Source organism: Ailuropoda melanoleuca, chromosome 14 (genome assembly GCF_002007445.2).
Source record: "Ailuropoda melanoleuca isolate Jingjing chromosome 14, ASM200744v2, whole genome shotgun sequence".
NCBI classification, from domain to species: Eukaryota; Metazoa; Chordata; class Mammalia; order Carnivora; family Ursidae; genus Ailuropoda; species Ailuropoda melanoleuca.
In genome coordinates this window covers 43,106,217-43,123,770 of record NC_048231.1, presented here as the reverse complement: position 1 = coordinate 43,123,770, position 17,554 = coordinate 43,106,217, and the positions used below count along the sequence as shown (strand labels likewise).

The window sequence follows — 17,554 nt, the reverse complement described above, 5'->3', positions numbered from 1 at the left end:
AGGGGATCGCAGTGAGCCTAGGAGGACATGTGCATAAACACCCCTGGGGCCTGGGAGTGAGCCCCCACTAGACATAGCACATGGACACCCAGGGGCCACCTCCACCCATTCCCCACCTGGCAGGCAGGGAAGAGCAAGCAGCTTGTGGCAAGAGATCTGAGCCACAGAAGACAGGAAGTTCCTTTGTTGCTTTTTTTAATTTTTAAATTTTCTTACAAAAATTTAGGTGTTTACCAATACAGTCTTATTTTGGTTTTGTTTTTAATGCTTTTTGTCAGTGTTTTTCTTCTGTTTTTAAGTCACAAACAGCAGGCACTAGGCAGCAGTCCCCCGCTGCTGCCGAAGGTCAGTCCCGGAGGTGTGACTCAGGGCCGGCAGACAGGGTTTGGTAGCCACAGCCAGGCCAGAGTCACTCAGGGAAGGCTCCTGCTGCACTGGGGTTCCATGGAGCCGAGGGCACAGTGGGGGCAAGCACAGCCTGACCCCCATTTTGCTCCTCCAAAGCCTCTCTGCACGGGCCAGCCCCCTCCCGTGGTCTGCCTGCCATGCAGGGTGGGACTCAGAACCCAGTGGATCCCCTCTACCTTCCAGAGTCAAACTCCTTCTCTGAGCCCCCCTCCTCCCTTCCCTGCTGCCTGCCCTCAGGGCCCGGCCGCCTGCCAGGCTCCTCTGGGGCCCAACACACAAAAGCACCCTTCTATACCATCAGCCCCAAACTAAAGCCAGGTGCCCTATCCTGCCGCTTCCCTGGGCGCCCCCTGGCAGCTCCACTGGCTTTCTCTCTCTCTCTCTCACTCGCACACAGCACCATGTCAGTAAACAGCTAACTCAGTCTAGGGAGTTAGGAGGGAGGAAGCAAGGGGCAGGAAGGAAGGTGTGTCCAGAATGTCCGGCCCTGGCTCCCAGGCGAGAAGTGCTGCCAATCCCTGCCGCCAGGGGGCTCCAAGCTCCACAGCAGGGTGTGTGAGGGCTGGCCCTGGAGTTCCCTTCTTCCCGTGATCAGATCCCTAAGAACAAACGGCTGGGCCTGAGACCTAAGGAGGAAGAGGGGAAAGTTAAGCAGGGCGGCCCCATCCGCAGGCTAGGCCAATGAAAGTGTAGACAAAGGCAGCTGCTGTGGGTGGCATAGACTGACCCCGAGCAACAGGGCCAATCCAACTTGCTGGTCGTTGGGGGGCACTGTGCTTGGGGCATTTAAATGGGGGGACCCGTCCCTGCTCTGGCCCCATTACCTCTGGGCCCTGATGACACAGTGCCTGAGCCGGGACTGCAGGCCCAGGGGGGCATGTCTATCTCAGACCCCAGCCTGTCCCTAACATGGGCATTTGAGCCTGCCAAGCTAGAAGCCGGAGTCCTACCAGGGAGCACCAAGGGACAGAACATGCAGCCGGCAGAGATTAACGAGAAGCCCCTTCCCAGAGGACAGGAAAACAGCTGAATGAAAAACCAGATGAGAGAACGTACCAGGCATGCAAGCTAGACCCAGGAGTCAACGGGCTGAGGCTTAGCGTCCCCCACGGCGTCCACCAGCCTGACCGCAGGCCTGCTGGGCCCAGGAGGAACCTTCCTGCCGGGGTCGGGCTGCAGCGGACAGGCAGTGGGCAGGCGGGCATTAGAGGCAGAACAGAGCAGGTTAGTCAGCACTGACAGGTATGGACTGGGCTGCTCAGTGGGTGAGGCCAGAGCCGGGGTGCACACGACGGGGGAGCTGAGCTAGTGTGGCTCACATAGATGCACACTGACACGTGGACACACAAAGGCCTGTGCCCAAAGCCAGGGGATTGTCACAGAACAGGTTGGCAGGTGCCGCCCTGGAGGCAGGACAACAGTGGGTCCTCCCCACCACCCCCCATCCACACACACACACACACACACACACACACACACACGCAGGCAGAGAAGGGTGAAGACACGCTTGCTCAGACTCCCCTGACCCTTGTGCATTGCTCTGGGCAGTGCCCTCTGTCCTGTGCCCCCTCTCTCCCAGTGGGTATGAGCTTCAAACCCCTGCACCCACAGACTGGTTCTGACAATAAGGTTCCCAAGGCAGAGGGGCCAGGCCCCAGGCTCCATCTCCCAGCCCAGCTGCCCTCCAGGTGAGCCCCACCCCAGGTGGACTGGGTGGCCTAAACTCAGCACCTTGCCAGGGCCCGTCTCAGGCATGCCCCAGTTATGCCACCTCCCTAGGGACCTGCCCACAGCCACTTACTTTCAACGGTTCCTTCTCAGAGGCCTCCCCTGCAGGGTCACTGCCTCGAGCCCTCCGCTCCCTCCGGTCCACAGTGGAGTATCCGTCTTGGGGTGGGGACATGAGAAGAACTCTGAGGGGCAGGCATGGCAGGAGCACATCTCCCTCTCAGCCCAGACACAGGGGGCCCCTGGGACAGGGTGCATTGGGAGATAACCCCCACCTGCCCTGCCCCAGCACTGTGCTGGAGGCCTAGGCCAGGTCTTCCCACCATGGTGGCTCAGAACCCTCCAGCTCCCTTCAGCTGGCAGACCAGAAACCAGAGACCTTGGCTGGGCACTGACCCCTCCCTGGCTACCCACCCCCCTCAGCAGCACTCTTAAACCAAATCTCTTTGCCAGCCAGCACCTCCTTGGAAGGCTTTCCAAGCACCAAACACACAAGGCAAAACCACCTGGCCCATTTCAGTGTCATCCATGCCCCCTCTCACCCCCCCACCCCCCGCCGCCGAAACAAGCAGCCCTGTATCTGCACTCACCTGGGCCAAGTGCCTCCATGGGGATCACGTCCCGGCTGCCTGGCTTCTCACCATCTGCAAGGCACAAGACAGTTGGCTGGCTGGTTGCAGGAACCAGTGGGGATACCAGGACAGACAAACCCACAGCAGGGCTGGCCTCTGTGACCCTGGCTACCCTTTGTCACTAACATCTTTGCACCATTCTGCCAGGCCTCTGCCACTGACACTTCCCCCACCCCCACTTAACATCAGTGTGGACACCATGGGTGTAGAGGTCGCAGGAGGCTGCAAGCCAGGCAAGGGGCCCCCACCCTCACCTGCCTTGTCACCAGGCAGTGCACCTAGATGGAGCAGCATCTCTTGTACCTCAGAGATAGGTTTCCACGCCCCGACCCATATTCACCAAGGCTCTTGTCCACCAGCGGCAGGGTGCTGTCGTCAAAGCCTCCGGGTGCTCCTTTGGGTCCCTTAGCAGTAGCAGCAGCTGACTGGGGGAGGGGGTGGGGGCACAAAACAGACAGGGTGTGGGGTCAGGGGCACTCCTGTGGGGGACCTAGGCTGGAGAAGTGAAAGAGGAAAAGAAAGGCCAGGCAGGCCGCACCTGGAAGCGCGCCTTGGTCCAGCCATCCTTCTGGAGGGCACCGCGCAGCTCCTTGTAGCTCCACACAGTCTGCAGCACGTGGGAGGCGGCCTTCGCTTCGCGTACCCGATTGGCTGCGGCCAGGCCCAGGGCGGGGTCAGCACTCGGCCCCGCCCCGCCCTCCCGCCTGCCCCGCCCTCCCGCCTGGGCCCCGCCCTCCCCGGGCCGCACCCTCACCCACCTGGCCGCGCCAAGTGCCACCAGCGCTGGAACGCCTCGGGCCTGTAGTAGTGAGCGTGCATTGTCCAGGCTGTCGGACACGATCTCGTGGATGGTGTTGAGCACAGCCACCACCGTGTCCTCCTCCAGGCGGGCACCTGGTCGCGCCGGAGCCTGTGCATTGCGCACGTTCCGCACCAGCTCAGCCATGGCATAGCTCCCTGAAGGGCAGGGGCGGTTGTCAGGACACGCCTCTGCCCACCCCAGTGGGAAGGAGCGGGATTCAGACAGTGGCCTCCACCAGGAGAGCCCTAGGAAGCTGCAAAGTCACCCACCGTGTACAGGGGCTAGGCCTTGAGACTGTTCAGGAAGACACCAGCTCTAGCAGCTGGGACCGAATGACAGGGGCAGGGCTGGGCCCCTGACCTCCTCCCCACCCTGCCGTCCCCCAGCTCCTGCCGGTGGGACCCCAGAGCAGCCTACCGGGGTCTGCATCCTGGCTCTGCCCCACCAGCGTCCTCACCAATGAGGTCCTTGTTGCGCCGGTCCAGGGAAAGGTTGCGCAGGGCGATGGCAACAGCACGCACCACCTTGTCAGTCTCAGACTGCAGCAGCTCCACGAGCACCGGAAGGCCACGCTCCTTGCGCACCGTGGCACGGATGTAGGTGGCCCACTGTGGCAGTGGAGCAGGGAGTGTGCTCAACACACGGGGTCCTGCCCGCCCGCCTAGACATTCTCCTACCTGAGCCCTGACAGTTCCCTCTAGCTGGACGCTCCTCCCGCGCATGACAAAGCCCTACCCAAGCAACTCAACCCCACCTCCAGCATGCATCCTTTGTGCCCCGAACCTCCCGGACCTTGGGGAGGCACTGTGTCCCATGTGGTCCCCACCACCCCCCCAGGCCAGGCAAAGGCAGAGGCCGGCACCAACAGGGTACCTAGGATTCTCTCTGTCCCCTCCCTGTCAGATTCGGCCTCTCACCATCCAGTTGCCGGCGCTGAGGTTCTGTAGGGCGCCAGCGGCAGCTTCCAGGGTGTTAAAGTTCCGGCTCTCCGTGAGGAGGGAGAGGTAGAGACGTACCACCTCGGGCTGATACAGCAGCTCAAAGCCTGGGCACAGAGCACCCACCGCCCACAGTCACCCAGGCCCTCTGCCCCCATTACCCCGTCCCCCCTCCTCCCATCAGTGCCCCCAGGACAAGAGTCAGTTGGGGCCAGGGATGGGTATGGCGCAGTCAGGGAAAATTTAACATCAACGCATTCGCCCCTTATGAGCGACCAAGGGAGAAAGCATTCCCATTTCCTGGAAGAATAGAGGCTCAGTGAGGAGGCGGTGGGTCTAAGTGAGGTTGTTGTTCCCTTGACCCTGCTGCCAAAGAAATGGTATTGGACCTGCCTGGCAGCCAGAGCATCCAGGAGGCCTGGGGGAGGGAGGGAGGTGGCAACCAGGGCTGCCCCCCCAGCAACAGGACTCAAACTCCCTAACAACAGGGCCAGCCCTCCTCCCAACAGGGCCAGATCTCCTGGGTAGATAGGCTGTGCAACTACGGGGAGGGGAGGAGCTCTAGCAACAAGACCCACCCTCCCTAGTAACAGGGCCCTGTTCTCTCCTATGTAACTTAGGCTGTTACCAGTGCACGCCCCTAGCAACAGGGACCGCCATCTCAGTCTACACCTTGCTCAACCACTCCTGGTCCCCCATCAATTGAGGCCTTGGCCCCACAGTGCAGCAGTACCTTGCCCCAAGGTATTCCCCAGAGGAGGGAATGAGCAGCCTTTTAGGTGAGCTATACCCAGACATTATTTCCTCTCCCCTACCCTCCCACCCCACATTTTATCACCCCCTCCCCATTCCTCATGCTTCATGGTCCCTCCACTCCAGCTTTGCTGGGCTTCCTGTTCCCCAGATGCTCCAAGCATGTCCCCCACTCAGGGTATTCCCCCTGAAGGTGTTTGCAGGTGCTGGTCCCTCTGTGTGTGAGGTTTTCCCCTAGACCTCCCGTGGCTGGGGTCTCCCACCCTACTTGAGGGTGTCTGGGCTTGCAGGGTGGACTGTGGCCTGGGGCTCACCAGGGCAGAGCTCTCTTACTCAGGCTAGATCCCCAGTGTACAGAACAGCACCAGCACACAGTAAGAGAAGACACAGGGGACGAGAAGAACAAACCACTCTGCCCCCATACTAGATCTGACTCCACACCCAGGCTCCCAAAACCCCTGGAATGAATGTGAGCTCCTCAGCTGACATTGGAGGTCCTGCCTAACTGGTCTCTGCCCTTCACTGAAGGCCTCTCTCTATCCCTTCTAGTCTTTTGCATGCTGTGTGACCTTGCAAATGCCTGGCCTCTCTGTGCTCTGTCTCCAGCCCTGCCTGAAGTGACCCATGGAACTGACCCTGATTCTGAACCCACAGCAAGGACCCAGGGACTGGACAGCCTTCTGAGGATCCCCAAGGCCCTTTAAGCCTGCCTGGTAGCACAAAGTTTCGCTACCTGGATAGGCCTGGGCTGCGCTCTGCCTCCGCCCACTTACCTTTGGCAGCCTCAGTTCGCTTGGGCAGGTCCAGTGTGTCAAAGTTCTGGTCCATCTCACCATCCTTCTTCCCTGGAACAGAGAGTAGACGGAGGTGAAGCCAACCCTGCAGGGGGCAGGTATGCGCCAGGAGAGTGGACACGGCACTTTCCTGTCCAAGGCCCAAGAACACCCCCAAGTCTGGGACTGGGTACCAGGAGGCCCTGGGAAGGGCAGTGGTTACAGTGGGGCCTGGGGATGTCCCAGCCTTGCCCCCAGCAGCCAGGATTCATCTCCTGTCAGGTGTTGGGAGCAGCACTGCTGACCACCCCACGGCCTCCCTGCAGCTGCTGGGAGCCAAAAGCCCAGGCTGGATGACAGGGAGGCAGAGAAGCTGAGGAGTGGCAAGGACAAGACCTGCCCGGTTGCACAGTAAAGCAGGGCTGGGGCCAAGAGTCTCAGCCATGGGGAAAAGCCCGTCTGGGGTCAGTACCTGGTCGCAGACTCTGCTGGCTAGGAGAGACCCCCATCTACAGCTGAGCCCCTACAGCAGCCCCACCCAGCACTTGTCAGCCTCGGCCTTTTCCCTCTGTGAGTGAGCTCACTAGCTCCCAGTCACCCTCGTCACAGACAAGGAAGCTGCTTCTCCTCTGAAAGGCAGCAGAGCTGAGTTCAGATGATCTGGGCTCCCTGTTCTACCCAGCTTCACAGGGTCTTTGTGTGGTCCCTTTAAGCCACACACCATCTCATTCCCAGGAGCAGACTTTGCTCCCTGCTGCCTGTGGGAACAAATACACCCAGACCCTGCCCCCCCTTGACTCTCCCTGCTCCAGCTCCAGGCCCGGCCCTGCCTGGGTAGCTGAGGCTGGGGTTACAGAGGAACAGCCCGTTGGCCTCCCAGTGAGTCCAGGGCTGACATTCCTGCCGTTGTCATGTCCACACAGTTGTCATGGAGATGGCTGCCCGGGAAAGGGACTGGGGATGGGCCAGGGCCCTGAGGCTGGACCGCCCTGCAGTCGTCATGGAGATGCCTGCCTGGACAATAGGGTGGGGGGCACCTCCCTGGTGCTCACTGCACCCACCAGGCCTGGACAGCAGGACAAACATGGACTCACCTTGATGGAACCACTCCTCTGGGCGGCCGGAGGAAGCACAGGAGAAAGGAGACGAGCCTGAGCGGGCAGCACCCCCCCCCATGCCCTCCCAGAGAATGTAGACCCCAGAACCTGCCCCCAGCAAATGCCTGTCAGGTCGGTGTGAAGGCAGGGCGGGATGCTGCCTCCAGGGCATCTCTAGGTCTTCAGGTGCTCTGTGAACACCAGGAGGCGGCATCACCTTCAGCACTTTCCAACCATGGGCCCAAAGAACCCTTCCTGGAGCCAAGGGACTGAGTCCAGGCAGCAGCAGGGACACCACCTAGGTTCACTTCTGCCCTCCCCCGGGGGCCCCAGGGTGTCAGCCGGATGACCCAGCAGGCTGGATACACCCCCCTTGGCTCCCTGCTTCCCCACCTGCCCAAAAGGAGCTGACCAGGTGGTCCCTGGCTTCCGTGACAGCCGTGGGTATGGAGACCCTTCAGCCTGGGGTGGCGGGCGGAGATCTAGAGTGTAATACCCCAGTCCCTCCCACACACCTTTGGCCTTCTTGCCACCAAAACAGCCAGCGTCATCCCTCCTCCGGCGCTGGGAGCCTGCAGCACCGCCAGGGGGCCCAGGCTCAGCCTCCTGGTACCTGTCGGCCCCAGGCACCTCCTTGTGCACGTGGTAGGACAGGTTCCGCATGATACACACACAGTTCTCCACTGACTGTGGGGAAAGAAGAGATAGTGGAGCAGGGCCAGGTGGGCCTGGAGACTGTCAACCCTCCCCGGGAAGCCTGGCCACAGCCAGTGTGCACAGAGGGAACTGGGGGTGCAAAGATGGGGAGGCCTAAGCTAGGGGGCCCACAGGGGTGAGAACTCCCAGGCAGAGGCTGAGGAAGGAAAAAGATGGAGAACACCCTGCATGTAGAACCCTGTCTGGGACTTCATGGCATGGCCACTTCAGTGTGGCCACTACGGGGTGGCCCATGCCCAGGGCGCTGCCCCAGACTGCATGCCTGCTCTTCCTGTGCTGCCCAGATAGTTCACGGGCCCCTGGGCCCAGTTCCTGCTGTGTCCCCAACACTCTGTAGGAGCTTGTGAGACGAACCCCACTGGGACCTGCTAGGGCACTCCGCCCCCACCCCCTGCGCCACCCACCTTGTTGTCCGTGTCCTTCCTGCCCACAGCCGACTGCAGGGCATGCAGCAGGGCATCCACCAGCCCTTCACACTCCCGGAGCCGCCGCCGGGCCTCTGCACCATCCGAGCTCACGTTCCTGGGTGGCCAAGAGCGAGCCCTGTGACCCCTGGCTCCCATGGGAACGTCCCAGCCCCCCACCTGGCCTTGGGGTCTTGTCTTCATCTGCAAAACAGGCTCTGACACCACCCTGTTAAGCTAGTGACAGTGTCCCGATGACCACAGAGACCCTAGGAGGGAGCCCTGGCCTGGCCGCTGTGTGAGGTGGGGGGCCTTCTCTGATGCTCAGCAGAACTGGAAGGGGACAGAGGTTGGTCCAGAGTCCTAAATCCATGCACAGTAATTCTGGACTCCCCCTGCCCCAGTGGCAGTTCTGGGGTCCACCTTACCGTGAGGTGAGGACCCCATAGGGCCACAGGGGTACATCCTGATGGACAGGCAGGACTGTGGGGACCCAGGGCCACCTGTGAGGACTCTGTAGTGATTCCCAGGGTGGGAGAATTAGGGCAGAGGTCACAAGGACATGGAATGAGGCCTCTGAGGCAGATGGAAGATGAGGGTCCTGGCTCCCCCTACCCCAGCTGTCACGGTGATGGGAGAGTGGGCTGAAGCTGAGCAGGGCTGGAGATGTGCGGTCCTACATGAGAGCATGGCTGACCTTGTCCAGAGGTTGCCCTTGGGGCTGAGTACAGCCCCATTAGGCCCCATTCTCAGGACTCGGGCAGGAAGTGTGATGTGGCTGTGAAGCTCCTAAGAGTTGGGTGGCTAATTGTCTTCCATGTTAAACAGGACATGAGGACATCCCCAGGTGTGCCTACAGGCTCTGGTGCCTGGCTCCTGCCTCCTTGACCGGGAACAGTCCTAGGTGGCTGCATAGAGAGTGCCCGAGCCCAGCCCCCACCCACACCTCAAGCAGCCCGACGTGTTCTTGAAGACTGTTGTCCACTCGGCATCCCTTGGCTTGGAATCCTCGTTGGGCTCGCGCTCCCAGCCCGAGTGGGGCACAATGACCTCATGGGTCAGCGTCTGCAGGCCGTGGTCAATGATGACCATCTTCAGGGGCTCGTAGGATGACAGGTTCCAGAGTGTGCCTACAGGGCACCATCAACCAGCCAGTGCTCACCACACAGGCAGTGATCTTCCTACCTCCCCATGCGACCTCGCTCAGGATATGCCCCGATCAGACCAGAAGGCAGGAAGTGACAAACGCTGTGAGAGGTCCTGGGCACCCACCCTGGCCCAGGCAGGATGTGCATGGGCACCTAACAGTAGCTGCCAGCTGGCAGAAAGCACCAGAGGGGCTGGGACACAGAGGAGAGGCTGCCCGGGGGCCTGTGGCTAGACAAGCAGGTGCCTTCTCTTCCCCCATCCCTTCTTAGCCACGTGGGTGGGTGGCACTACTGCTTCACTGGCCCCATCTAAAGGTGGTCACATGACCCTACCTGGCCAATTGGGTCCCATAAGGCACAATCCCCCAGCACGGCCCCATTGGAGGGTGGGACCAGACTCCTGGAGGAGTATGGGGATGGGGGGCAGGTGGAGAGGGGGCCTACCTGAAAGGCAGCAAAGTCCAGAGGTAGAGAGACTTGGGACCTCTCAGTCTAAGCCTAATGCCTACCCCCAGCAGCTGGAACTCCTGACTAAATGGGGGGGAGGGGGCTTTCCCTGGCCAAGCCTCTCTCTCCTCTCCCTGAGGGATGACGGGAAGCCAGGTGTCACTCACCTGTGACGAGCTCTCGGACCTCATTGTCCCGGGCAGCCCGCAGCAGGCGCACCAGGGCAGGCACACCGCCACAGTCCCGGATGGCGGCCTTGTTGTCTGTGTCTCGGCCATAGGAGAGGTTTCGCAGTGCCCCGCAGGCCCGCCGCCGCACCTCCGCCCTTGGGTGGTCCAGCAGAGCCACGAGCAGAGGCAGGCCCCGCAGCTGCCGCACACGACGCTTGACACCCTCGTTCTCAAAGCACAGGTGTTGCAGGTAGGCGGCTGCGTTGGCTTTCACAGGGTCCACGGGGTGTCGAAGCATGGCCAGGACCTCTGGCAGCTCGGGGTCCCTCCAACGCGGCTCCTTACGGACGCTGTCGACTGAGGGCGACCGCCGTACCACTCGGTCCAGGCTGCCAAGGCTGCCCCGTTCTGGCTGGGCCAGGGGTGCCGTCGCAGCCGGAAACGGGGGCCGCTCCTCCATCAGCTCACCGCCGTCATCTGCCACATCCTCATAGGCCCTGTGCATGCAGGCAGGGTGCAGGAACATCTTGGCACTGCCTGAAGATGCCTCCTTACCCACCGTTATCTTCTCCAGGGAACCACGAACCCATGAAGGGTGGGGATAGGCCTATAGCATTGGTATTGGACCCCAAGTACCAAGTGGGTGCTGAGAGTCATACCCTGGGCCAGCAAGAACTGACTCACAGCCAGTAACATGGCCAAACACCAGCCAATGGTTATCAGGGCTTGGATCTCCCTGAGATGGGGAGCTCACTCAGTCCCATCATCTGGCAGCATTCCCCAATTTTGAGCTGAATATGTTTCTGTGAAACATCTGTCTATGACAGGGGTCCTGCCTTCCCATGAGGCTCATCTCTGCAATGTGGGATCTGCCAGGATGCGGGGGCAGGTGACCCTCCCTGCACACAGCCACCCTGGTGGGACCGTATAAGGGGCATTCAGGCCACCAGTCCTCTGAGTACAAGATGTCTTTGCGGGTTATCACCATCAAACCTACTTCCTAGGGCAGGGATTGAGGCTAGGAGGGGTCAGGTACCTTGCCTGTGGTCACACAGCATAATCCATACTAAGGCTGTGATCATGTTCTCACTCTACAGATAGAAAAACCGAGGGCAGAGGTGACAGAACCAGAGTCTACGCTGGGAAGAGCTGGATAGCCTAGTTTCTGGTTGCTTCTGTACACAGGGGCAATTGAGGCGTGGGGAAAGGCTGGAGCCTCAAACTCAGAGGAAACGCTCTGAGCCTCCTGTGCTTATATCTTCATGGCCATCTGTCTGGAGCAGGGGTAGCAGGTGTTGGGCACTGTCACCAACTTCCCTAATGCCCCAGACCCACAGGGAGGATGTCCAGTGCAACTTCTACTATCCCAGAAGCTTCCCTTGTTGCTGTCCTTGAATTGAGGCCAACTCAAACTAACGTGTATAACTAACCTAGCCCCAGCAGCAAGACAGGCTATGGAGGACTCTCTGCTGGGGGAGTGGAAGGCAGACTTGCTGGAGGCAGGGGCCAGGCTCAGGGTGCTCACCTGGAACGAAGGCCACGCCCACACTCAGGCCTCCTCCTCGTGGCGGTGCCACAGTCAGGCTCCAGCTCCGGGCCACCCTCGTCATCAGCAGCCAGGCTGCGGGTGTCATCCTCTAAGCCGTATGGCTCTGCCTGGAAGCGCTCGGGCTGGGAGCGACCAGCTGGTGGCACAGGCTCAGGGCCCGCAGGGAAGGCCTCACGTCGGCCAGGCAGTGTGAAGCAGCCATCCACGGGTCCTGGACCAAGGGCGCCACGTGCGGGCCGCACACCCAGCCCACGGGATAGACTGCCGTAGCTCGGGACATCACGGGGCTCCGGGCCGTCGGTAAAGCTGCCCCCACTGCTGAGGTAGGCACGGGAAAGCGTGGCTGCCGGACCACCCCCGCGCAACAGGAAGTGCCGATCCAGAGGGCCATCTGCGAAGGGACCTAGTGGGGGACCGCCGTCCAGCAGGGGGAGGCCATCGGGCCCTACGGGCACTTGGCGCACTGTTCTCGTGGTCACCGTCTTGACCGTCTTGGTCACCTGGTGGGTAAGTGGGTGGCCGGTGGGCTGGCTGGGCAGCCTGAGAGGCCCGGACACTGCCCCGGTAGGGCCAGGGTAGCCTCGGTCTTCCACCCGACCAACAGGTGGCCTCTGAGAGGCCACTCTGTAAATGGAACAACCATGGCTACACAGCCTACTTGCTCACTGCCTGGGGCTGGCCATACCTTGGTCTCAGTGCGCCGGGTGGTGCCGTCTTCTGATGTGACAATGGACACGTGGGAGGTAGGTGTGCCAGGGTCCTCCTCCACTGTCACTGTCTCCTCCAGCACCTCGGGCGCCTCTGGCATTGTGGCCAGTGAGGCCTGGCTGCCCGGGCTCTGTTCCTGGGCAAGGGGTGGGATGGGTGTCAGTGGGAGGACCCATAACTCACCTGGCCCTGGAATGTAGATGCTTGTGCTGGCCTAGAGGGCAGGAGTGCCTTCTTCCTACCCCTGGAACCCATGGACCCCAGGGCCTATCTCAGCCCCAGCTGGTGAAGACAGCAGCCCATTCCTGCCTCTGAATGCCATGGGGCTGACTGGCCCTGTTGCCCCATCCCATGGGAGGCTTTGGGGGTTGACCTCCCCCAATCCTGGTGCCTCCTTGGGCTGAGGTGGCAAATAAGCCCCTGAGTGCAGTCTTGGGTAGCCCTGTCTGAGCAGCAAGGCCTGGTTGCTACAGGTTCCTGGTGACCCAAGGAGGGTGGTGGGACCTGCAGTTCAAACTTGACACGGCTCACTACCCCTGGCTAGGCCCTCTACCTGTCCTGGGCCTCCTCCCTGCCCCACCCAAGAAACCTTGAGTGCAGAGGCTTTGGGGGAGCAGTTTCAGCACTGCTCACTGACTCCCCAGGGCCACACCCGGGCCTCCACTATTTCCAAGGTCAGCCAGACGCCCTCGCAGGACAGAAATACCCAGTTCTCAGAATGCCCAAAATACCCTTGTTCCTTCCGGCCTGGACACTCCTGGGGTGTTGAGTGGGCACAGCCTGGCCCTACCTCATTTGGGCCAGTGTTTGGTGCTCCCCGTTGAGATGCTGGGTGCTTTATCAGAGTCCAGAGTTGGTGAATTCAGGCCAGGTGTGCCCAGTTAGTCCTTGACAGGAACCCTGGTGTCCCCTCCCCATATACCTCCCCCCAGGTCTCCCCAACCTGCAGCTCCCCTTGCTTTCATCCCTGCAGGGGATGACCATGGTGGAATTTCAGGCAAGGTAGTTCTGGACAGGGGCCCTTTCAAGGCCCATAAGCCTATGGCCAGACTTGCCAGTGGGGAAATGGAGGCTCGAAGAGGAAAGGCCAGTCCATAGCAGAGCTGAACTGACTGTGCTGACTGGCAAAGGGGTCCGAGAGCCAAAGTCCATCTACCCCTGGGCCTCTGACTGCATGGGTCCCCACACCATGCCAATGTCCCAGGATTAGCATCTGGCCAGGAAGGGTAGGGGCTGAAACCCAAGCCGCAGTGGGCAGGCGAGCAGAAGCACATTCCTGGGCAGCAGGGGCCAGGTCAGCAGGAGGACAGGCCTGGCTCTGTGGCCCAGATGCTGTGCCTTGAGGAATGGATCCCCTGTCTGGGCCCCAGGCCTCTGAGGCCCTACACAGAAACGGAGCTGAGGCCCCAGGAAGGCCACACCCCTATCTGCCTGCCACCAGAGCTCTACTTTGCTCCTGGCCCCGGGCCTGGGAGGTGTGCAAGGCTAGGTGCCCAGAGCTGCCCTAGGGCCTGCCTCCCGAGGTCCTCAGGGTGTTGACACCTCCTCAGGTGGGAATCCTGTCTAACAAAATGCTTAAGCCCCCAGCTCCACATAGTGCTGACATTTTGGGCCCCTGCAAACCCTTCAGGGGTCCAGAGACAGGCCTGCACCATGTTAGGACAGGTGTATCCCATGGCCTCTGGTGACACAGGAAGAAGTCACAGAATGCAGCCTCTGCCCCAGAAGCAGGACCTCAGAGGACAACAACAATACCTGATTTTATAAAAAGGGAAACTGAGGCCTGACAGAACGGAAAGGCTTAACCAGGACTTCACAGACTACTAACAGGGAATTTCAGGCATGCACAGGGAAGGCAATTTTGCAAGGCCTTTTAGCTATACCTCACCCCTTGTGGGCCACAGCCTTGGCTGCCACTCAGTTTGGGGTTGTAGGTTGAATGCCTGCTGGGGAGCTGGCCAGGAAGGAGGAACCATGTTCCCTGAGAAAGAGGAATCAGCTGAGACCCTGAATAGGGACATGCTGCTGGGCTGCCAGGAAAGGTGGCCTGGGCTCTTCTCTGAGGGCACCGGGAGCCGGGACAGTTCTGGAGAAGATTCAGGGACAGCCTGTCACTGTTGGCGCCTCGGCTGCCCCACCTGTATTTGGCAACTGGGGGAGCAACTGTGTGTCAGACACTGAGCTCTCCCTGCTGGGCCCTGGGGGGCAAGGCATGGAGGGGCCTAGGGCCACACCGTGGTGGCTGCAAGTGGAGGGGAGGGGCGAGGAGCAAGGCTGACAAGGGGACCAGAGCACTGTCAGGAGGACACGGCCCCTGAGTAGATCTGCATACATTAACACTCTCAGAGAAGAGTCTCCAGCTCCCTGGTTAGGGGGTGGGTGTGAGGGAGGGGGAGGACTAAGCACACCTCAGTCCTCAATGCTACTCTGACTCAGTTTATTCTCACTCTAGCCTGTGATGAGGGTCTGACACAGTGCAGGAGAGGGGACGAAGGGATGGGGTCCAGAAGAACCAGGACACCCCCCAACCCTAACAAGGCCTGGCAACCCTGCAGCATCACCCACTAATGCCCAGCCCGGGCAGCCTGGTAGTGGGATCCTGAGGCCCCAAGAGCCCCCACTGGCAAATGACCTCAGGGAGCTAAAAACAGGCGATGACTTCACCCAGTCGGGCGGGCAGGCAGGAGTGTGAGTCAGCCAGTGATCACAGGAAGGCCCGGGCCCCGTTACACACGCCTGGGCACACATGCAGATAAGGACCTAGACATGCGTGCATGTACCTGGTGCTTCCAACAGGGACACATGCACAGACACACACGTGTGTGTGTGTGCACGCGTGTGTAAGCACCCAGCCTGGCTCACAGGCCTAAGCGTGTCAATCTGCATGTTGTCCTAATAGGCCCCAGTCCACAGTGCCCACTGCCCCCAGAGGGACTTGCACATGCCAACACATGCCCATCTTGTGTCCAGACTCCCTGGACACCCACTCTGGGGGGTCTCAGAGCTGGTAGCAGAGGGGGGAACCAAAGCCTATGGCAGGGAAAGACCCAAGGTCAACCATGGTTCAGGCCTCTGCAACATCTTTGGGGTGCTGGCGTGGGGTTGTGAACTGATGACCGCCACATAGTTGGCACTCAGCAGAGGCAGATGACCGGGGTGCCTGCATCCTCACCTGACCTCAAGACCCTGCTCTAGGGCTGCATGTCCACCTATCCAAGGCGGCACACCCCAGAGACCCCAGGCCCTACGGCTCAGGTCCCCCCTGAATCCCAGACATGAGCACCAGCCTGGACACACAACCCCCAGCCCTTCACATCCCAAATCTTGCCAAATCCTGTCAGCTGTCTCTTGTCACCTTTCCCCAGTCCTAGCTTCATTCTTGCCTCTCTTCCTGGAACCACTGACCTGCCTCCCATCACCTACCTCCAGGGCCCAAACTGCCCCCTGGTACTCCCATCATGGTCTACCTGGTCCCTGGTCTATAGGCCTGGCAAAGAGTGGGGCTGCTGTCCAGACCTGGGGTTTCCCAGGAGCTCCCTGGAATTTGTGGAAGGGGCCTGGCCCAAGATTCAAGCCCGGGGCGAGAGTGGCCAGCACTCAGACAGGTAAACCCAACCAGCCACCACTGCTCTCAAGAGGGTCCCCAGAGGCACAGAGCTGGGCACAGCTTCCTTATATGGAACCAGAAAGTACCCAGGATATCAAGGCCAAAGGACAAGCAGGATAGTGCCCGTCCCACCTTCACGGCCAGATCTAAGGAATGTGGGGAGTAGAATACAAGATGTGGGCCAACGTATAGAGGGGCTGCCACCTGGGCAAAAGCCCACAAGCACCTCTGAGGTACACGTGGGAATGGCAGAGGGAGGGTTCGAGGAAACAAGCCAAACCATAATGGGGGAGGGGGGTGGACTGGGGTCCCAGAGGCATGGATCTATGTCACCAACCACACTTCACAGATGAGCACCCATGGTGTATGTCATGAAGAACAAACCTCGAGATGGGTGCCCCACCCTGTCCATGGTCCCACCACACATGCAGGGAATGGGTTAAGGTAGGATCCCACACCTGGCTCCCACAATCCCCAGTCCTGGCCCTCAAAGGGCACAAGACAGCTGGCACTGAAAGAATGAATGAATGAATGAATGAATGAATGAATGAATGAGTGAAGGAATGAACATGTCCCCGTATCCCCTCCACCCCAGCACAGCCATCCCCGATAGAGTCCAAGAGAATCCAGGCTGGCATCTGTCACCAGAGACCAAGCCCTCGGCCACCATAGATGCCCTCTCTTGACGTCCAGAGCCTCTGCCCAGCTCAGGCAGATGGGGAGCTCACCCCTCCAGAGCAGCAGGCTGCCTGCCAGGGCTTGCAGTCCACACTGAGTGGCCAAGACACCAAGGGGCATTGGGGTAGCAAGGTTGCAGGGGCGAGCAGGGCTGGCTGTCACCCACCCCAGTTTCTCCAAGCCCAGCCCGTATCCATCTGTTACACAGTGGCCCCACCTCTCCCCCAGCTGACCCTTACATCTCTGGGACAGTCAGTGGCCTGAACGTAGGGGCCATACCAGAGACACCCAGCAGGCAGAAACCCAGCTGCCAGGGAGAAGCAGGTGTGACCTGGCCCCCAATCACAAGGGGCCTGGGGCAGTTGCTCCTCCAGTCAGCCTCAGTTTCCCTGCCTGTTACTGGACCCCAAACCCTCTGAGCACGAGGTGCTGGCTGCCCACACGCCTCTCTCCCGCTCCTTCCCAGCCCTGGGAGGCTGACTGCCCGGGTTTTCCTCGGAGACCCCCTCCCGCCTCCGCACGTGGGCAGGGCCTTCCTCCACCCCTCCCCTCACGTGCGCTGCCGCGGCAGACAGGGCTTCCATTAAAGCTCCGGAAGCTCCTTCGCAGGTCCCCAGAGTCGGAGCCCGCGCTAAGAGTGTGAAGGGGGGGGCCCACCGTGCCCCCCAAGGAGCTGGAGGCCTCGTCCGGCTGACCCCTCCAGACTCGGCATCCCTCCCGCACAGAGGCGCTGCTCAGGAAGGCCCTCACCCACCACCCCCGCCCAGGCACCTGTCCTGGGCGCTGCCCTGGGGTGCACCCACCCCGATCCCGGCCTCGCTTCCAGGCGCGGAGTCGCACCGCCCGGGGTGCCCGCGCCCGGTCCCCAGAGACCCCGCGGCCCCGCCCCGCGCCTTGCACACCCCCCCGGGCGGGTGCGCTCACTCCGCCGCGCCGCCCCGCCTGCCCCGGGGCCAAACGCGCCGGCCCGAAGCGCAGACAATAGCCTACTCCGG

General features: G+C 61.0%; 1 protein-coding gene across 4 annotated transcripts in view; it reads right to left on the bottom strand.

Annotated features, from left to right (window-relative positions):
- Positions 1-160: 160 nt before the first annotated feature.
- The window catches only part of ARVCF (ARVCF delta catenin family member), a 50,433-nt gene continuing 33,039 nt past the window's right edge, over positions 161-17,554 (bottom strand). For 2 of the 4 annotated variants that reach the window (XR_004620469.1, XR_004620471.1), the window contains exons 4-18: positions 12,252-12,410; positions 11,543-12,066; positions 10,015-10,514; positions 9,199-9,382; positions 8,253-8,370; positions 7,647-7,818; positions 7,129-7,146; positions 6,035-6,106; positions 4,488-4,615; positions 4,028-4,178; positions 3,527-3,725; positions 3,307-3,419; positions 3,109-3,193; positions 2,727-2,780; positions 2,210-2,295 (exon numbers count right to left, since the gene is read on the bottom strand). Coding sequence is in view for 1 of the 4 variants with exons in the window: in XM_034643154.1 (XP_034499045.1) it covers positions 1,477-1,581; positions 2,210-2,295; positions 2,727-2,780; positions 3,109-3,193; positions 3,307-3,428; positions 3,537-3,725; positions 4,028-4,178; positions 4,488-4,615; positions 6,035-6,106; positions 7,129-7,146; positions 7,647-7,818; positions 8,253-8,370; positions 9,199-9,382; positions 10,015-10,514; positions 11,543-12,066; positions 12,252-12,410 (2,667 nt within the window). In the remaining 3 variants the exon portion in view is untranslated. Of the gene's footprint in view, positions 1,035-1,464; positions 1,582-2,209; positions 2,296-2,726; positions 2,781-3,108; positions 3,194-3,306; positions 3,429-3,526; positions 3,726-4,027; positions 4,179-4,487; positions 4,616-6,034; positions 6,107-7,128; positions 7,147-7,646; positions 7,819-8,252; positions 8,371-9,198; positions 9,383-10,014; positions 10,515-11,542; positions 12,067-12,251; positions 12,411-17,554 lie in introns of those variants that run through there. The other 2 variants (XM_034643154.1, XR_004620470.1) reach the window with 2 other exon arrangements.